Here is a 20,273-nt window from a genome sequence, read left to right as displayed (position 1 = left end):
CGAAATTGAGCATGTCGTCCTGGCTTTTAAATTTCAGATGCAGTATAACTGTTAAACTGTTACACAAAATTTTATTCTTTCAATTGTTAAAATTGAATAAACCATCGCTGGCTTTCACATTTTAGTTGCCAAACTGTTCTAGCCGTCACTGGCTTTTGATTTTCAGTTGCAGTATAGCAGTTTTCTAAACTGTTATTAAACAATAATTATCGTTTAATTATTAAAATTGGGTTTGCCGTCACTGGATTTTAAATTTTAGATGCAGTATAACAGTTTTACCAAATTGCTAAGGATTTTGACTTTCAGCTGCAGTATAACAGTTTTGCTAAACTGTCATACAACAATTTTTTTGCGTTCAATTATTAAATTGAGTGTGCCGCTACGGGATTTTAAACTTTAGGTGCAGTATAACTGTTTTGCTAAACTGTTATAAAACAATTTTTTTCGTTCAATTATGAAATTAAATAATACTTTCCTGGCTTTTAAAATGTAAATGCAGTATACGGTGTTGCCAAACTGTTATACTACAATAATTTTCAATTAATTATTAAAAAAAGAGTAAGCCCACCATGGCTTTTGAATTTCTGCTGCAGTATAACAGTTTTGCTAAACTACAATACAACATTTTTTTCATTCAATAATTAAAATCGAGTAAGCCGTCACTGGCATTTAAATTCTAAATGCAGTATAACAGTTTTGTCAAAGTGTTATACAACAATTTTTTTTCGTTCAATTATTAAAATCATGTAATCCGTTACTGGATTTGAAATTTAAGATGCAGTATAACAGTTTTGCTAAACTGTTATACACCAAAAAAATTGATTTTTAATTTGGAAGTCATTTTGAAGAGAATCGAAATTGAAATTAGTTATTTCTTTTGCTATATATTCCTAATTTAATTACATACGTTATATTATTTTATTTAGTTATTATATTTATAAATTCATGTCAGTTAGTAATAGTAGTTGTAGTTAGTTAGTTAATATTAAATGTTACGCTTACGTTTGTGTAGTTGTTGTTGCTATTATTATACTCATTATAGTTTACAAGAGAAAGAGAAAAAAGACATGCTATGTTTTTGTTTTGTTTCCTGCTGTTATGGTTTATTATTTTTGTTTGGTTTTGTAAATAATTAAATTTTCACTCAAATGTTTTGTTTAAGTTTCTTTTATTTGCATTTTTATTAAATTTCATGTTCATTTATTTATAATTATAAATTAGACATTGGGTTTTTATTCTCAGTAGATGGACGAGGAGTAGGTGGAGGAGTGGGGGACATTTTGGGTTAGACAACATCTCAAATGTTGTAGATTTGTTTTCAGGTGATTGATGGGTGTGTGTGTGTGTGTGGGAGACTTGGGTTGGATGGGAGTGGAGTGGGAGTCGAGGGTTGGGTTGGCTTGGCTTGGGAGGGACGTTCTAGTTGTTGTTGTTGTTGCCTATGCTTAATAATAATTACAATCATTTGTTATGTATGTATGTTTGCTTGTGTGTGTGTTTCATTACTACAACATGTTTTTGTTTTTATTTTTAATTTATATTTTATTTTATTTTTTTTGTTATATAATAATATAAACTATTAGTTTAACAATGTTTGTTGCGGTTTTCATTTTATTTCCATTTGTTTTGTTGTTGTTGTTTTTTTTGTAATGCTAAGTTGTTTTCTCTTAGTTTTTATTTTGTTTGTTTCTTAATTGTTAGATATTAATATTTTGTTTTTATTAAATGATATTTTTTTAACCATCAAGGTTGTTGTTTGTTTGTTTTCCTATATTTTTTGTTTTCTTAGATTTTTTCTTTTCATGTATTTTCTCTACTAATTATAAATATATGTATATATAGTATATATATAGATTTTTTTTGGTTGGCTTTGCTGAAAAGCAAAACTGTTTTTTCTGTTACTTTTCTTTGTATTTTTTTTTGTTGTTTTCAGTTTAGTTAAGCTTAGTTTGGTATTTGTAAAAATAAAGAGCGGGATCCTGCCCTGTCAACAAAATTAAAAAAAAATTAAAAACTAATAAATTAACATTGTTGTTGTTTGTTTGTTTGATGTAAACATGTTCTTTTTTTGTTTAAAATAAATTAGGTTAAAAACGAAAACTATAAAAATCATTACTAATTAAAAAATCTTTTTTATTATATTATTTGGCCATAATTTGTCATTTTAGTTAAAAACAATTTCTTACTTTTTGTTGTTATTGTTTGTAAAATATGTAATTTTTTGTGTTGTTTTTTTTTCATTTTCTAAATAATAGTAGAAAAAAAACTCAATTTTTTCCATTTAAAAAATTTTCTTCATGTCGTGTAAATAAAATCCATTTAAAAAAAGTGTTATAAATTTTGAAAATATTTTTTTATACGTGTGTTATTGAAAACTTATAATTGTGCATTTTGTTGTTGTTTTTTTTTTTCAGTTTTAATTTGGTTTTTCTAACCAAAAAAAAGAAGAAGACTTTGTGATGCTTTAATTTTGTTGTTGTTGATTTTTTTTGGTAGAGAGTATAAGGAAGCATTTAATTTGGTTTGAATTTCAAAAGAAGAAAATTATTTTGTCAAGTTAAAAAAATGTTTTTTTTTTTATAAAAATTAAAAAAATTAATATTTTTTCTTATTTTCCCATGCCAGCATTTTGTTTTGTTTTGAACAAAAAAAGCAACAAATCTAACTTCTTTATTAATATACAACGTATTTCGTGTTTTCTTTTCTACTTAAATTCGAGTCCAACAGTTCAGTAAAGTTTCAGTTTTTCTCCTAGAGACAAAAACAATGTGTTCTCTCTTTGTGTGAAAAATTTTTAAATATAAAGACATAAATTGTTATACATAAGAAAAAACCATATGAATAGGTTTCAAAATTGCTTAAATTCATGGAGAAAATTAAAAAAATTGAATTTTGAATTTTGTATAACAGTTTTTACATGCAGTATAACAGTTTCATTGTATGGTATAACAGATACTATTTCCATATACTGTTGATATTTATCGAAAAAATTATTAAAAAATTAATGTAACCATTTTTTTGGAAGTAGTATAATAGTTTTACTGCAGAAGTCGAATTAAAATAAGAATGACGAAACATGTAACTGAACGTTGAAAGGAAATTTGCTCGTAGACATTGGAAAATTTAAATTTTGGAAATTTTATATAACACTGTATAACAGTTGTACATGCAGTAAAACAATTTTAAACCACGAAATTTTTAATCGAACCAATAAAATTGATTTTTTGGAATTTTGTATAACTGTTTTATGTGTAGTATAACAGTTTTATATGTAGTATAACAGTTTTATATGCAGTATAACAGCTTTATATACAGTATAACAGTTTTATATGCAGTATAACAGTTTTATATGTAGTATAACAGTTTTATTTTCTATATAATATTGATATGAAAATGTTCAAGGAAAAAAGTCAAGTGCAACCTAAAAAATTTATTAATACTTTGCAATATAACAGTTTATGGTTCTTATAATATTTAAGAATTGATAAATAGATATATCAAAAAACCTTACTTTTATTTATTATCAAAATTTCTTATGAAATACATAAATTTGTTTCAAAAAATTATTTTTTTAAACATTCTATTGGTCAAACTGTTATAAATATATATTTGCGTCACCCATTATAACTGTTATACATTTTCCTTCGAGTATACATTTTATAACTGTGGTAAATTCCATGTACACACATTTAATATCTTTTAAAACTGTTATATACGATACAACTGTAATACTCTTCAATTGTTATACTTTATATAACTGTTATACATATCATTTTTTTTGGAAAATTCGTCAATTTAATATGGTAAGTATGATTTTATAAATCTCATTAGTCAAACAGTTATATAAAATATATTTTAGTCTTACGTTTCATAACTGTTATACTATTGAAAAGCAATATCTATTTCATTTCTGTATTCAATAGTTTGGTGAATTTAGTATAAAATCAGTTATGAAATGCATAACTTTTATACACAACTGTTATATATTCTATAACTGTTATACACATCAAATTGTAATTAAAATTACGAATTTAACCCAGATAACATGTTAAATCGAATATTTTAAAACTGTAAAAATGCCATAACTGTTATAAATTTCCCCTTTGCTATAGAATTCATAGTTGTTATAAATTTGAAAACTGCCACACATTTTATAACTGTTTAGGATAGTATAACTGTTATGCCTTTAGAATTGTTATTAATTTGAAAACTGTTACACATTTAGTAATTGTCATACATTTTTCAACTGTTATATATTGCATAACTGTAAATAACTTTCAATATTTTTGAAATTGAATAATTTTATGACTGTTATACATTGTATAACTGTTATATATTTTCCGTTATGAATTTCATAACTGTTATACATTTATTATTTTATAGAATTCATTCATTCATTATATAACCGTTATGTATATTGTATAACTGTTATACCTTGTTAGGAATTACCTAACTGTTATACATTTTATAGTCATAAATTTTGCAACTGTCATACATTGCATAACTGTAAATAACTTTAAAAACTGATGGGCATTGTATATTTTTATGACTGTTATGCATTATATAACTGTTATACGTTGAAAAACTGTTAGAAATTCGCTAACTATTATACTTCTATGAATTGTTATGTAATTCATAACTGTTATATATTTGATAATTGTCATACATTTTATGACTGTTATACATTGCATAACTGTAAATAACTTTAAAAGCTGTTGTAAATTGAATAATTTTATGACTGTTATACTTTTATACTTTTAGCAACTGTTAGGAATTCGCTAACTATTATTCTTCTCATAACTGTTCTACATTTGATAATTGTTATACATTTTATGACTGTTATACATCGCATAACTGCAAAAAAGTTTTAAAGCTGTTGGAAATTTTAAAACTGTTATTCGTTTCATGGCCGTTGTGTATTTAACTGTTATATAATTGTTATATAACCGTTATATAACTGTTATATAATTGTTAGATAACTGTTATATAATTGTTATATAACTGTTATACATTCCCTTTCCTATTGTTCCCTCTACAATTTCTGAAACGGTGGTACCTTTTATTATTTTTATAAAATTTTCAACTGTTATACAATTCATAATTAGAATACTATAACTGTTATACGTTCCATGTCCGTTGTGTATTTAACTGTTATATAATTGTTATATAATTTTATATAACTGTTATATAACTGTTATATAATTGTTATATAATTCTTATATAATTGTTATATAATTGCTATATAACTGTTATATATTCCCTTTTCTATTGTTTCTTTTACAATTTCTGAAACTGTGGTACCTTTTATTATTTTCATAAAATTTTCAACTGTAGGGATTTTTAAATATAGTTTTTTAAAATAAAAATAATGAAAACATATTTTTTTATAAACAAAATTACGTTCTATATTTCTTTGGTATTAATTTGAAAATCTCAATTCTTCCTGCTTCCCTTATGTATAACAATTAGTCTTTATCTGCTCTCATCTGTTTGATTTGATTTTTATTGTATCTGCTCACAACATTGTTTTCATTCAAAATGTTTTGTGTTTCTCACTTTGGTGTCTATTTTCTGTTTCCTTTTCAAAATTGCCTCGATCTTGTGTGTATGTCTGTGAGTTTTGAAAAAATACCTGTTTCTTTGCAGTTTCTGTTACTTAATCTTAAAACTTAACATATTATAATATTTCTAAAAAAATAATAAGGAAAATCGTTAACAAGGAAAAATGTGTAGTTTTCTCTTTTAGCATTGTTTGTTTCTCTCTTTACTGGGTATTGTTTCTCTTTTTTGTGGATTTTAACTTAGTAATAATAAATAAAATTTGCATGCAAAAAATACAGTTATTGAATTTTTTTTTTTAATAATAACTACAAAAGTAAAACAAAACGTTATATTTATAGCAAAAAAACAGTCAAACATTGCTATAACGAACTTTATGAAGATGGGTAAATAATTTAGTTTTTTTTTGTAAAATTTTGGAAATGGGTTATTTAAGCCCAAAATGAAATTGAAGAAACCTAGTCCGTTACCTGCCTTGTTTGACTGTATAACAGTTTGGGGGGAGGGGTTTTGTTTTAATTAATTTTACATATAAAATAATGAATTAAAAATTTTAACAATTAAATACAATATTTTTGTTTTGAATTGAAGAAGAAAGCTTTTTTGCTTGGGCAACATGTGTGTAACATATCTTTGTTGTAGTATAACTGTTATAATGTGGAGTTCTTTTGTAATGTCATTGTCTGGGAAGTTAGGTCAGCGTATAAAGGTCAGGGTCACTGTTGTCGTTAGGTTTTATTTTTGTTTTGTTTTCATTAAGGTCCAGTATAACAGTTTTTGTATGTCTGCGGTTTTTCGTAGAGAACGTACGTCTAATGTCTAGTAATGTGTTTGTTTGTCAATATTTATAAAAAAATTACATATTAATAATAATGAATTCAAACTTTTTTTAAAAATAAAATTAAATAAAATCTTATATAAAAAATACAACAAAAAATACAAAATTTGATATTGTTGATTTTTTTTTTTTTGGTTTTTAAGCATGTTTTTCTTTTTCTTTTAATTTTTTTTTGTTTTCATGGTGATGTTGTTGTTGTGGTTTTTCTATGTTTTCCCTAAACAATTATTATGGTTGTTCTTGTTGTTGTTATTCTGTATTTAATTTACTATGCTTTTGTTATTTGGATTTGCCAACTTGTCGGTGTCATAAAAATGTTTTGTTTTTTTTTGAATATTTGGTTTTGTTTTTAAAAAAATGGGACATCTTCTTTTTTTTCATTTCTAAACTTAAATGAAAAAAATTCTATTAGTTGTTGTTTTTTGTTTTGTTTTGAGTTTGTTAGAAAAAAGTAAAATCTTAACTATTTTGTTGTTGTATTTGTTTTTGTTTTTGGGTTTGCTATCTTAGCATTGTCTTGAATTTGAAAATTATTCCTTTTTTGTTTGTTTGTATATAGAGTTGTTTTTGTTGCGTATAAGAGAGAGATGATGAAGAAATTCTATATTTTGTTGTTGAGGAGGATATTTTTTTTTGATTTTTCTGTTATTTTTTTCTCTGTTGTTGTTGTGGTTTTTTGTTTGTTTTCTATTTGGTTTTTTTTGTTTGTTGTTGTAGTTAAAAGTCACTAACGTATAAGCAAAAAATTTTGCGCCTTTTCAGTTATTTTTCGGCATAGTCCCACGACTCTCCGTCACATTCCAGCGTGATGCGGTTGATTTTGACTCCCCGACGGTTTATTGTCACCCGCGGTGGTCATGTTATCAGCAGCACTAACACCATCATCACCACGTTCGGCTGCCGTTTCATCGCCCTCCTCTAATTCAGCTAAATTTTCTTGATCGGACTCTTCAAGGGTTACCTAGGGGGGGAAGGGGGGAGAAGAAAAAATGAATATTTAAATTATTTTTAAATTAAAAATACAAAAATAATTGAAAAAATTCAAAATTTTAGAGATTTTTTAATAATTTTTATATGTTTTTTTTTTAATATTTTTTAAAGAAGTTTTGAGCAATAACGTCGGTTTTGAAAATTTTTTGCAAATGTTTTGGGACTTTGTAAAATTTGAAACATAAACAATCCTGCAATTTTCAGACATTTTTTGAAAATATTTAGAATTTTTAAAACTTGAACTCTAGTGTTTTTGTTTTTAAAAAAATATTTTTTTTAAAGAACGATTTCCACGATTATTTTTAAATAAGTTTTACATGTTTTTTTTTCATATATTTTTAAAAATAAACAATCGTAGAATTTTGAAGGAATTTTTGGAAATAAAAAAATATTTTTTTTCTTTAAAAGACGATATTTTTAAAATAATTTTTAAATTTTTTTTATATATTTTTAAGGACGGTTTTTAGTGAAAACGAGGATTTTGAAAAAGTATTTTTAAACGATTAAAAATAAGCAATCGCGGAATTCTGAAGGAATTTTTTGAAAACAAATATTTTTTGAAGGATAATTTAAAATAGTTTGAAATAAAAAATACCGAATATCGAGGGGTACCGTTATATGGTGGCTATACGATATCGTGGACCTATATAAATAATTTTAAGGGATAAAGTACTCACAAGGAACCCCTTGTTTGAGTTTTCAGACAATTCCATTGAAAAATTGGCTAAAATCATCAAAATACCGAATATCGGGAGGTACCGTTATATGGGGGCTATACGATATCGTGGGCCGATATAGCCCATCTTTGAACTTGACCTGCCTGCAGACAAAATACAGATCTGTGCAATATTTTAGCTTCCTATCTTAATTCATTTTGACTGTAGCGTGATTACAAGAGACGGACGGACAGGGCTAAATCGTCGTAGAATTTTACGCTGATCAAGGTCAAAAATTATTATTTCTATGAGTTACAAATGGAATGACGAACTTAATATACTTTCATTCATTGTCAACTTTCATTCGCAGTTGTTTTGATGAACTTTTCTTGGCTCCATCAGATATTTTATTAAAAGCAGATTTAAAAAAAAAAAAAAAATCCAGGTCTATTCAAAATATTGCCCCTGAATTATTTTTCCAATCCTCACCTGAAACCTTATCTTATCATCTGTCGCTAATTGTTCATCGGCCTGTGATGGTGGTGGTGATGGCGGTATCATACTCTGATAATAGTCTCTATTCTCTTCAAGCGTATCTAATATATCTTGGGCATCTGGATGCACCAAATCGGCCCAAGTTTCCCAGAGTGGATGTACAATGTAATCAATAAAGCCGACCTGCGACTTTTCAATCGTCGAATTATAACGATCACACATTGGACTGATGTCCATGCCCGATTCGCGCTCCTTGTCACCCTGCAGGAAGAACTCCTCCATGAGCAGGCCAACCCAACGTTTGTACAGCGGCAACGGTTTGGTTGGATTACTCAAATCGGCACAATGGACAAGATTTTCAAGAACCTAGAATAAAATAGAATTTAGAAGGGTCCGAAATAAAAAGGTTAACATTTGAATAAATACCTGTATACGATCTGTGTAATTGTCCAGCAGTAGTACACCAGATCCGGCTACCTTTTTAGTTTCTACCATAGTTTTCAAATCGGCCAATAGGCTCATATGTTTGGACATATCGGTTGATAGTACAATATCAATAACCATTTTTCTTAATGTTTGGCGTTGTTTCCTACAAAGAGAAAATGGGGGAACAGAAAAAATTAAATAAAGTAGTTTTGAAGAATTTTTAAAGGCCATTTTTTTAATTACAAATATCTTAAAAATTGGTTAAACGTGGATTTTTTTAAATATTTTTTTTTGCTGATTTAACATAATTTTTTTTAGGACAATACAGTTGACAATTATTTTAAAGTGTATTTTTAAGACCCAATTTGGATTATACAATAGTAGATTTTTAAAAAAATTAAATAGTGGATTTTAAAAAAAGCTTTAAGACTATTTTTTTTAATTTATTTTTAATTTTTGAGGAGCAAATAGCGGCTTTTTAAAGATTCAGGGACGAAATCAATATATTTTATACAGGGAGCAAATGCAGATTTTTGTAAGGAGATTTTGAATTTTCGGATTTTTATTATATTTTTAAAAACTAAGTTTGAACTATTTAATTGCGGATTTTTAAAAAATATGTTCAAGCACTAAACCCGGATTTTTGAAAATTTTTTTTAGAAAATATTCAGTCGTTCAATCGCAGTTTAATGTAAGGAAATTTTGAATTTTTGGATTTGGATTATATTTTTAAGAACTAAGATTGGACTATTTAATAGCGTTTTTTAAATAGTTTCAAAAACAAAAAAAAAAAAAGAATTGTTACAAAATTTTTTTGAAAATTTTCAGGAACAAAAAGGTGGGGCTTTCAATATTTTTTCAGGAGGTAAAACAACATTTTTTAAATATTTGTTTAATGTATTTACGGACAAATCACAGATTAAAAAAATTAAACTTTCGGATTTCAATTCGAATTTTTAAAATATTTTTCGAAGAACATTTTTCCGAGACCATATTTGCGGATTTTTAAAAAAATATGTTTAAGCACTAAGCCCGGATTTTTATTTTTTTTTTAGAAAATTTTCAGTCGTTTAATCGCAGTTTTGTGTAAGGAAATTTTGAATTTTCGGATTTGGATTATATTTTTAAGAAAATTTTCAGGAACAAAAATTGGGGTTTTAAATATTTTTCTTACTTCTTGAAAACAAGATTTTTTAGTATTTATTAAATGTTTTTACGGACAAATCACAGATTAAAAAAATTGAATTTTCGGATTTGAATTCGAATTTTTAAAAAAAAAATTTTTTTTCAAGGACTTTTCCAAGAACCAAACGTGAATTTTCTTAGGAAATTTTTTCAAGAACCAAGTATATTTTTTTATTGTCCTGCCAGATGTGGCATCGAAGAAACGTGCAGAGAAAATATGAGGATTTGTTAAATATTGTTTGAAGCACTATTATTTACAATACTATTCAAGGACCACTTACGGATTTTTAAGGATAATTTTGGTTTTTTTTTAAGTTTTAACGAAAATCGGGAGATACCGTTATATGGTGGCCATGCCAATTAGAGGGCCTGAATGGCATAATTTTCGCAGAGAGAGAACAGATTTTTAAAGAACCCTAATATTAAGTTTCAGCTGATTTAATTGGAAATTGTGGCGGTAAACCTCAAAATACGGAAATTCGGGATACACCGTTATATAGGTGCCATATCAATTTGTGGACCTTAATCGAACACTTTTTGCAAGGAGAGAACAGACCTTTCAAGAACCCCAAAAGTGAAGTTTCAGCTGATTTGGTTGAAAAATGTGGCAAAAACCCTAAAAATATCGAAAATCGGGAGGTACCGCTATTTGGGATCTGTACTTATTAGTGGATATTAAATGATTATTTTTCGCAAGGAAAGAACAGACCTTATACGAACCTTAAATGTAAAGCTTCAGCTGATTTGGTTGAAAATTGTGGCAGAAACCTTCAAACTACAGAAAATCGGGAGGTACCGTTATATGGGGTCTGTGCCAATTAGTGGACATTAATCGAACACTTTTCGCAAGGAGAGAACAGGCCTTTCAAGAACCCCAAAATTGAAGTTTCAGCTGATTTGGTTGAAAAATGTGGCAAAAACCCTAAAAATATCGAAAATCGGGAGGTACCGCTATTTGGGACCTGTACTTATTAGTGGATATTAAATGATTATTTTTCGCAAGGAAAGAACAGACCTTATACGAACCTTAAATGTCAAGTTTCAGCTGATTTGTTTGGATATTGTAACAGAAATCTTCAAAATAAAAAATATGGAAGTATTGTTATATGAGTGCTGTACCAATTAGTGAACCTTAAATGAATATTTTTCGCAAGGAGAGAACATAACTTTTAAGAACCCTTAATGTCAAGTTTCAGCTGAATTGGTTGGAAATTGTGGCAGAAACTTTAAAAATACCGAAAATTGGGATGTACCGTAATAAGGTGGCCATAAAAATTTGTGGACCCTTAGGGAATATTATTTGCATGGAGGGAACTGACCCACCGAGAACTCCAATTGTCAAGATTTAGCTAATTTGGTTGGAAAATGTGGCAGAAACCCTATAAATTAAGAAAATCGGGAGGTATATGGGGGCTGTACCAGTTAGTTGACATAAAATGAACATTTTTTGTAAGGAGAGAACATACCTTTCAAGAACCTCAAATGTCAAGATTTAGCTCAACTGGTTGGAAATTGTGGCAGAAATCTTCAAAATACCAAAAATCTGGAGGTACCGTTATATGGAGGCTATGCGTATACGTAGGCCAATATAGTCCATTTTCAATACCAATCAGCCTGCATCTAATATAAAACTTTGTGCCAAATTTCAAATCTCTAGATTAATAATGTGGATTCTACCGTGATTTAAACTGACAGGCAAACAGTCATCGTTAAATCAATTTATAATTTTATTCTGATCAGAAAAATATAAACTTTTTGTGGCCTCCGATAAATATTTCGAGGTGTTCCAAACAGAATAAAAATTTTTTTATATTAAAATCCGCTACCTTTTTTTAATATTTTTTTATATTCTCCACCATACAATGGAGGGTATAATAAAAATAATATTTTAAGAGAAAAAAATTGCGGATTTTAAATTACGTTTCCCAAGGAACCCTCTCGGATTACTAAAATAAGGGAACCAGGTATTTTGAGTATTTTGAAAAAAATCATGAATTTTTGAAGCATTTTTCAAGAGCCAATTGAGGATTTTTGTGGATATGTTCAAGAGCCAGTTGTGAATTTTTAAGGAATTTAATCCTGAGATTTTAAGGATTTAAATAGGACAAGTCAAATAGATTTTAATCCTAACTTGAATAAAAAAAATAACATTTGATATTTTTCCCAAGAATATTAAATATTTTTTCAGTACTCACTTTTGCATATTACAGAATATATCACATCCTTGATTTTGCAATAATTTAAAGGCAACAGCTAAATGATGATTTTCCAAAACAGATTCGTCATTATACATTAAGGCTAATTCGGAACCTAGAGGAGGGGCGAGGGATAAAATTGCAAATTATTAGAATTTATTTCTCAAACAAATACCGCCGTTCGACTCACTTGAATTAACTAAAAATTGATTAGTTAGACCAGGATGATCAACATCGTGTATACAAGCAGCAAACAATGCACCGCCCACCTCCAGTGGCGTGAAGACACCTTCCAGTGCAGGAGTATTCAATAAGACATTCGTACTTTGTGTGACATCAGCCGCATGCAATGAATTGTGAAACGGATTGTCTTTGACATAATGGTCCTCCAGAGTGCTCATAAAATTAAGAAAGTTTTTCGGTGGTATCATAAGACTGGTCAATAATTCTCTACTCTGTAGGGGAGAAGGGGAAAAGAATGGAAGGACATGTTAATGAAATGTTAACATTGAAAATCCAAATGAAACCTACCTGAAATACTGTGTATGCCACACAGGTGAGCGGGCGATTGTTACTCAAATCGCCGATCTTAAAGATATCTATGCCCCATGTATCCAATTCGGCCAATTGTGTACCCAGTGCGCTTTCGTGTGACGTCTCAACGCCATAGGTGGGCAAACGTTCACCGGTAAATGAATTGGTATGCGATAGAGGACGTTTAACACCGGATATCTGGGACATGGGCGGACCACGTGGACTGCGACTGCGCTGTTGATTCGGTCCGGTTATGGCGCTATGCTCATGCGCTGTAACGGTATTGTCTTCCAGGCGCATTGAGGGTAAATCGAATTCTTGTTGTTTGTCTGAAAATAAGAAAAAGGAAGGAAAGAAATAATTAATAATTTTGAAAATAATTTCATTGGAATATTTGTTATAAAATGATTTTCAAACAAATATAACAAGTGGGCAGATTTTTTAAGGCAAGAAGAAATTTTATTCAAGGACCAACAGGGATCAAGAAACGTGAGTTTTTAAAGATTTTTTTTTCAAGGACCAATAAAGAATTTTTGAAAAAAATTTATTCAAGGACCCAGGAATCAAAAAAAGTGGATTTTTAAAGAATTTTTATTCAAGGACCCAGGGATCAAGAAACGTGGATTTTTAAAGAATTTTTATTCAAGGACCCAGGGATCAAGAAACGTGGATTTTTAAAGAATTTTTATTCAAGGACCCAGGGATCAAGAAACGTGGATTTTTAAAGAATTTTTATTCAAGGACCCAGGAATCAAGAAACGTGGATTTTAAAGAATTTTTATTCAAGGATCCAGGAATCAAGAAACGTGGATTTTTAAAGAATTTTTATTCAAGGACCCAGGAATCAAGAAACGTGGATTTTTAAAGAATTTTTAACGAAACGTGGATTTTTAAAGAATTTTTATTCAAGGACCCAGGGATCAAGAAACGTGGATTTTTAAAGAATTTTTATTCAAGGACCCAGGGATCAAGAAACGTGGATTTTTAAAGAATTTTTATTCAAGGACCCAGGGATCAAGAAACGTGGATTTTTAAAGAATTTTTATTCAAGGACCCAGGGATCAAGAAACGTGGATTTTTAAAGAATTTTTATTCAAGGACCCAGGGATCAAGAAACGTGGATTTTTAAAGAATTTTTATTCAAGGACCCAGGGATCAAGAAACGTGGATTTTTAAAGAATTTTTATTCAAGGACCCAGCGATCAAGAAACGTGGATTTTTAAAGAATTTTTATTCAAGGACCCAGGGATCAAGAAACGTGGATTTTTAAAGAATTTTCATTCAAGGACCCAGGGATCAAGAAACGTGGATTTTTAAAGAATTTTTATTCAAGGGCCCAGGGATCAAGAAACGTGGATTTTTAAAGAATTTTTATTGAAGGACCCAGGAATCAAGAAACGTGGATTTTAAAGAATTTTTATTCAAGGATCCAGGAATCAAGAAACGTGGATTTTTAAAGAATTTTTATTCAAGGACCCAGGAATCAAGAAACGTTGATTTTTAAAGAATTTTTATTGAAGGACCCAGGGATCAAGAAACGTGGATTTTTAAAGAATTTTTATTCAAGGACCCAGGCATCAGAAACGTGGATTTTTTAAGAATTTTTATTCAAGAACCCAGGGATCCAGAAATGAGGATTTTTACAGAATTTTTAATCAAGGATACAGAGATCAAGAAACGTGGATTTTTAAAGAATTTTTATTCAAGCACCCAGGGATCAAGAAACGTGGATTTTTAAAGAATTTTTATTCAAGGACCCAGGGATCAAGAAACGTGGATTTTTAAAGAATTTTTATTCAAGGACCCAGGGATCAAGAAACGTGGATTTTTAAAGAATGTTTATTCAAGGACCCAGGGATCAAGAAACGTGGATTTTTAAAGAATTTTTATTCAAGGACCCAGGGATCAAGAAACGTGGATTTTTAAAGAATTTTTATTCAAGGACCCAGGGATCAAGAAACGTGGATTTTTAAAGAATTTTTATTCAAGGACCCAGTGATCAAGAAACGTGGATTTTTAAAGAATTTTTATTCAAGGACCCAGGGATCAAGAAACGTGGATTTTTAAAGAATTTTTATTCAAGGACCCAGGGATCAAGAAACGTGGATTTTTAAAGAATTTTTATTCAAGGACCCAGGGATCAAGAAACGTGGATTTTTAAAGAATTTTTATTCAAGGACCCAGGGATCAAGAAACGTGGATTTTAAAATAATTTTTATTCAAGGACCCTAGTATCTAGAAACGTGGATTTTTAAAGAATTTTTATTGAAGGACCCAGGAATCAAGAAACGTGGATTTTAAAGAATTTTTATTCAAGGATCCAGGAATCAAGAAACGTGGATTTTTAAAGAATTTTTATTCAAGGACCCAGGAATCAAGAAACGTTGATTTTTAAAGAATTTTTATTCAAGCACCCAGGGATCAAGAAACGTGGATTTTTAAAGAATTTTTATTCAAGGACCCAGGAATCAAGAAACGTGGATTTTTAAAGAATTTTTAACGAAACGTGGATTTTTAAAGAATTTTTATTCAAGGACCCAGGGATCAAGAAACGTGGATTTTTAAAGAATTTTTATTCAAGGACCCAGGGATCAAGAAACGTGGATTTTTAAAGAATTTTTATTCAAGGACCCAGGGATCAAGAAACGTGGATTTTTAAAGAATTTTTATTCAAGGACCCACGGATCAAGAAACTCGGATTTTTAAAGAATTTTTATTGAAGGACCCAGGAATCAAGAAACGTGGATTTTTAAAGAATTTTTATTCAAGGACCCAGGGATCAAGAAACGTGGATTTTTAAAGAATTTTTATTCAAGGACCCAGGGATCAAGAAACGTGGATTTTTAAAGAATTTTTATTCAAGGACCCAGGGATCAAGAAACGTGGATTTTTAAAGAATTTTTATTCAAGGACCCAGGGATCAAGAAACGTGGATTTTTAAAGAATTTTTATTCAAGGACCCAGCGATCAAGAAACGTGGATTTTTAAAGAATTTTTATTCAAGGACCCAGGGATCAAGAAACGTGGATTTTTAAAGAATTTTCATTCAAGGACCCAGGGATCAAGAAACGTGGATTTTTAAAGAATTTTTATTCAAGGACCCAGGGATCAAGAAACGTGGATTTTTAAAGAATTTTTATTGAAGGACCCAGGAATCAAGAAACGTGGATTTTAAAGAATTTTTATTCAAGGATCCAGGAATCAAGAAACGTGGATTTTTAAAGAATTTTTATTCAAGGACCCAGGAATCAAGAAACGTTGATTTTTAAAGAATTTTTATTGAAGGACCCAGGGATCAAGAAACGTGGATTTTTAAAGAATTTTTATTCAAGGACCCAGGCATCAGAAACGTGGATTTTTTAAGAATTTTTATTCAAGAACCCAGGGATCCAGAAATGAGGATTTTTACAGAATTTTTAATCAAGGATACAGAGATCAAGAAACGTGGATTTTTAAAGAATTTTTATTCAAGCACCCAGGGATCAAGAAACGTGGATTTTTAAAGAATTTTTATTCAAGGACCCAGGGATCAAGAAACGTGGATTTTTAAAGAATTTTTATTCAAGGACCCAGGGATCAAGAAACGTGGATTTTTAAAGAATGTTTATTCAAGGACCCAGGGATCAAGAAACGTGGATTTTTAAAGAATTTTTATTCAAGGACCCAGGGATCAAGAAACGTGGATTTTTAAAGAATTTTTATTCAAGGACCCAGGGATCAAGAAACGTGGATTTTTAAAGAATTTTTATTCAAGGACCCAGTGATCAAGAAACGTGGATTTTTAAAGAATTTTTATTCAAGGACCCAGGGATCAAGAAACGTGGATTTTTAAAGAATTTTTATTCAAGGACCCAGGGATCAAGAAACGTGGATTTTTAAAGAATTTTTATTCAAGGACCCAGGGATCAAGAAACGTGGATTTTAAAATAATTTTTATTCAAGGACCCTAGTATCTAGAAACGTGGATTTTTAAAGAATTTTTATTGAAGGACCCAGGAATCAAGAAACGTGGATTTTAAAGAATTTTTATTCAAGGATCCAGGAATCAAGAAACGTGGATTTTTAAAGAATTTTTATTCAAGGACCCAGGAATCAAGAAACGTTGATTTTTAAAGAATTTTTATTGAAGGACCCAGGGATCAAGAAACGTGGATTTTTAAAGAATTTTTATTCAAGGACCCAGGCATCAGAAACGTGGATTTTTTAAGAATTTTTATTCAAGAACCCAGGGATCCAGAAATGAGGATTTTTACAGAATTTTTAATCAAGGATACAGAGATCAAGAAACGTGGATTTTAAAGAATTTTTATTCAAGCACCCAGGGATCAAGAAACGTGGATTTTTAAAGAATTTTTATTCAAGGACCCAGGGATCAAGAAACGTGGATTTTTAAAGAATTTTTATTCAAGGACCCAGGGATCAAGATACGTGGATTTTTAAAGAATGTTTATTCAAGGACCCAGGGATCAAGAAACGTGGATTTTTAAAGAATTTTTATTCAAGGACCCAGGGATCAAGAAACGTGGATTTTTAAAGAATTTTTATTCAAGGACCCAGGGATCAAGAAACGTGGATTTTTAAAGAATTTTTATTCAAGGACCCAGTGATCAAGAAACGTGGATTTTTAAAGAATTTTTATTCAAGGACCCAGGGATCAAGAAACGTGGATTTTTAAAGAATTTTTATTCAAGGACCCAGGGATCAAGAAACGTGGATTTTTAAAGAATTTTTATTCAAGGACCCAGAGATCAAGTAACGTGGATTTTTAAAGAATTTTTATTCAAGGACCCAGGGATCAAGAAACGTGGATTTTAAAATAATTTTTATTCAAGGACCCTAGTATCTAGAAACGTGGATTTTTAAAGAATTTTTATTCAAGGACCCAGGGATAAAGAAACGTGGATTTTTACAGAATTTTTATTCAAGGACCCGTGGATTAAGAAAAGTGGATATTTTAAAGAATTCTTATTCAAGGGCCAACAGGAATTTAAAAAAAAAAATATTCAAGGACACAGGTATCAAGAAACGGGGATTTTTAAAGAATTTTTATTCAAGGGCCAACAGGAATTTAAAAAAAAAAAAAATATTCAAGGACACAGGTATCAAGAAACGGGGATTTTTAAAGAATTTTTATTCAAGGACCCAGGGTTTAAGAAACGTGGATTTTTAAAGAATTTTTATTCAAGGACACATGGTTTAAGAAACGTGGATTTTTTAAAGAATTTTTATTCAAGGACCCAGGGTTTAAGAAACGTGGATTTTTTAAAGAATTTTTATTCAAGGACCCAGGAATCAAGAAACGTGGATTTTAAAGAATTTTTATTCAAGGACCCAGGAATCAAGAAACGTGGATTTTTAAAGAATTTTTATGTAAGGACCCAGGGAAAAAGAAACGTGGATTTTTAAAGAATTTTTATGTAAGGACCCAGGGAAAAAGAAACGTGGATTTTTAAAGATTTTTTATTCAAGGATCCAGGAATCAAGAAACGTGGATTTTTTAAAGAATTTTTATTCAAGGACCAACAGGACAATTAACGTGGATTTTTAAAGAATTTTTATTCAAGGACAAACAGGACAATTAACGTGGATTTTTAAAGAATTTTTATTCAAGGACAAACAGAACCAGAAACGTGGATTTTTAAAGAATTTTTATTCAAGGACAAATAGGACCAGAAACGTGGATTTTTAAAGAATTTTTATTCAAGGACAAATAGGACCAGAAACGTGGATTTTTAAAGAATTTTTATTCAAGGACAAATAGGACCAGAAACGTGGATTTTTAAAGAATTTTTATTCAAGGACAAATAGGACCAGAAACGTGGATTTTTAAAGAATTTTTATTCAAGGACAAATAGGACCAGAAACGTGGATTTTTAAAGAATTTTTATTCAAGGACAAATAGGACCAGAAACGTGGATTTTTAAAGAATTTTTATTCAAGGACGAGAATCCACAAGAAACGTAGATTTTTAAAGAATTTAATTCAAGGACCCAGGGATCCAGAAATGAGGATTTTTAAAGAAATTTTATTCAAGAACCCAGGGATCAAGAAACGTGGATTTTTACAGAATTTTTTTTTCAAGGATCAGCATGGTAGGAAACGTTAATTTTTTATTCAAGAATCATCAGGTCAATTATTTATTTAAGATTTTAAGAAATTTCATTCAAGGATCAACCAAATACAGGATATTTAACTTAACATCCTTCAATCCTTCAAGACACTCTTTAAAATCAAATAAAAGCAATCATGGAAATATAAAATAGATTTAAAATCGTACATATTTAAAGGCGTTTCCATCCGGAAATTTTCTGAGCCACATTATTGGTGGCAAAGGAAAAGTAACAAAATCTGTTCTGTTACGTTTTTTTCCGATGACAGTTACGGTTGGCGCAAATTGCATAAACCTTATTTAAATATAAAAAAACATAAATTTATACACGTGCGCACATATCACACAGTGTTAAAAATGTACTATACCCAGAGCCTAAAGGTAGGCAATGGATTTTGTTTTCTTTTTTTCCCAGAACACCGATGAGGGAAGGTCGTAAAAAATGTAACTGTGGACAATATATATATATATATATTTGTGTGTAAATGTTTCAGCCACATAAAAAAGGTGTTTTTTTTCGAACGCTGCGAACAAAATTTGAATTTTATATTTTTAAAAGCTCCTGTCGTCGTTTCTGTTTTTGTTGTGCGGTTGTTATTCGCACCCAATCCCAGCTGCTGCTACCACTTCCGTTGTTTTGATTTACTCGTTAATGTACCTTTTTCTCTGGCTTGCCGTTTCGCAATTTGAATGATTTGATTTCAGAAACGCCACGTCTAAAGGATATTCTAAAAGCTTGGGTATTAAGCGGCAAAAAAAACCCCATAGCATACATTGAGAGGAACGCTGTGGCCAGGCCAACAGATCCCTAGCTGTGACAGTTTGGTCATGTAAATGATGGTTACCATGAGTACTGGTATTGGTGATAGATAGGTTGGTGTTTCATGGAAGGGAAAGAAATTATTTAAATCAAATTATAACGCCCTAGAGAAAATGCTTAAAAAAGGGCTTGAAAACGAAATGAGGCGGCACACACTTTTTAGTGAAAGTGAAAAAAAAACTGAGACCTTGGAGAGCAGCAGATTTTGTCATCTTGAAATTGGATTAGAGTAACAGCAAGCTACCCAAAAAAAGGGAAGGGATGCAATAATCATGTGGACGTAGGGTATTGCTGCGGGATAAATTATTCGCCCAGGATAAAGTTATTGAAGGTATAAATAAACAAAAAAATTCCAAAAATACCAGAGGGTCTTCTAGGTTAATGAATAACGAAACTTATACTTATACTGAATAAACACGTTCGGATAAGATTTTATACACGTTTGTGGATAAAAAAATATTATCCA

At 29.7% G+C, this 20,273-nt stretch overlaps 1 protein-coding gene across 22 annotated transcripts in view; it reads right to left on the bottom strand.

Annotated features, from left to right (window-relative positions):
• Positions 1-1,149: 1,149 nt before the first annotated feature.
• Positions 1,150-20,273, bottom strand: part of LOC101888529 (cAMP-specific 3',5'-cyclic phosphodiesterase) — a 668,201-nt gene continuing 649,077 nt past the window's right edge. For all 22 annotated transcript variants that reach the window (XM_059121825.1, XM_059121826.1, XM_059121828.1 and 19 more), the window contains 6 exons: positions 12,876-13,207; positions 12,535-12,799; positions 12,345-12,459; positions 8,965-9,127; positions 8,533-8,904; positions 1,150-7,358 (listed from right to left, as the gene is read on the bottom strand). In XM_059121825.1, coding sequence (XP_058977808.1) covers positions 7,191-7,358; positions 8,533-8,904; positions 8,965-9,127; positions 12,345-12,459; positions 12,535-12,799; positions 12,876-13,207 — 1,415 coding nt within the window. In that variant the 3' untranslated portion in view covers positions 1,150-7,190. The remainder of the gene's footprint in view (positions 7,359-8,532; positions 8,905-8,964; positions 9,128-12,344; positions 12,460-12,534; positions 12,800-12,875; positions 13,208-20,273) is intronic.

This window comes from Musca domestica, unplaced genomic scaffold (genome assembly GCF_030504385.1).
Source record: "Musca domestica strain aabys unplaced genomic scaffold, Musca_domestica.polishedcontigs.V.1.1 2, whole genome shotgun sequence".
Classification (NCBI taxonomy): Eukaryota; Metazoa; Arthropoda; class Insecta; order Diptera; family Muscidae; genus Musca; species Musca domestica.
The sequence above is the reverse complement of the archived record's forward strand: the minus strand, read 5'-3'. Positions and strand labels throughout refer to the sequence as shown.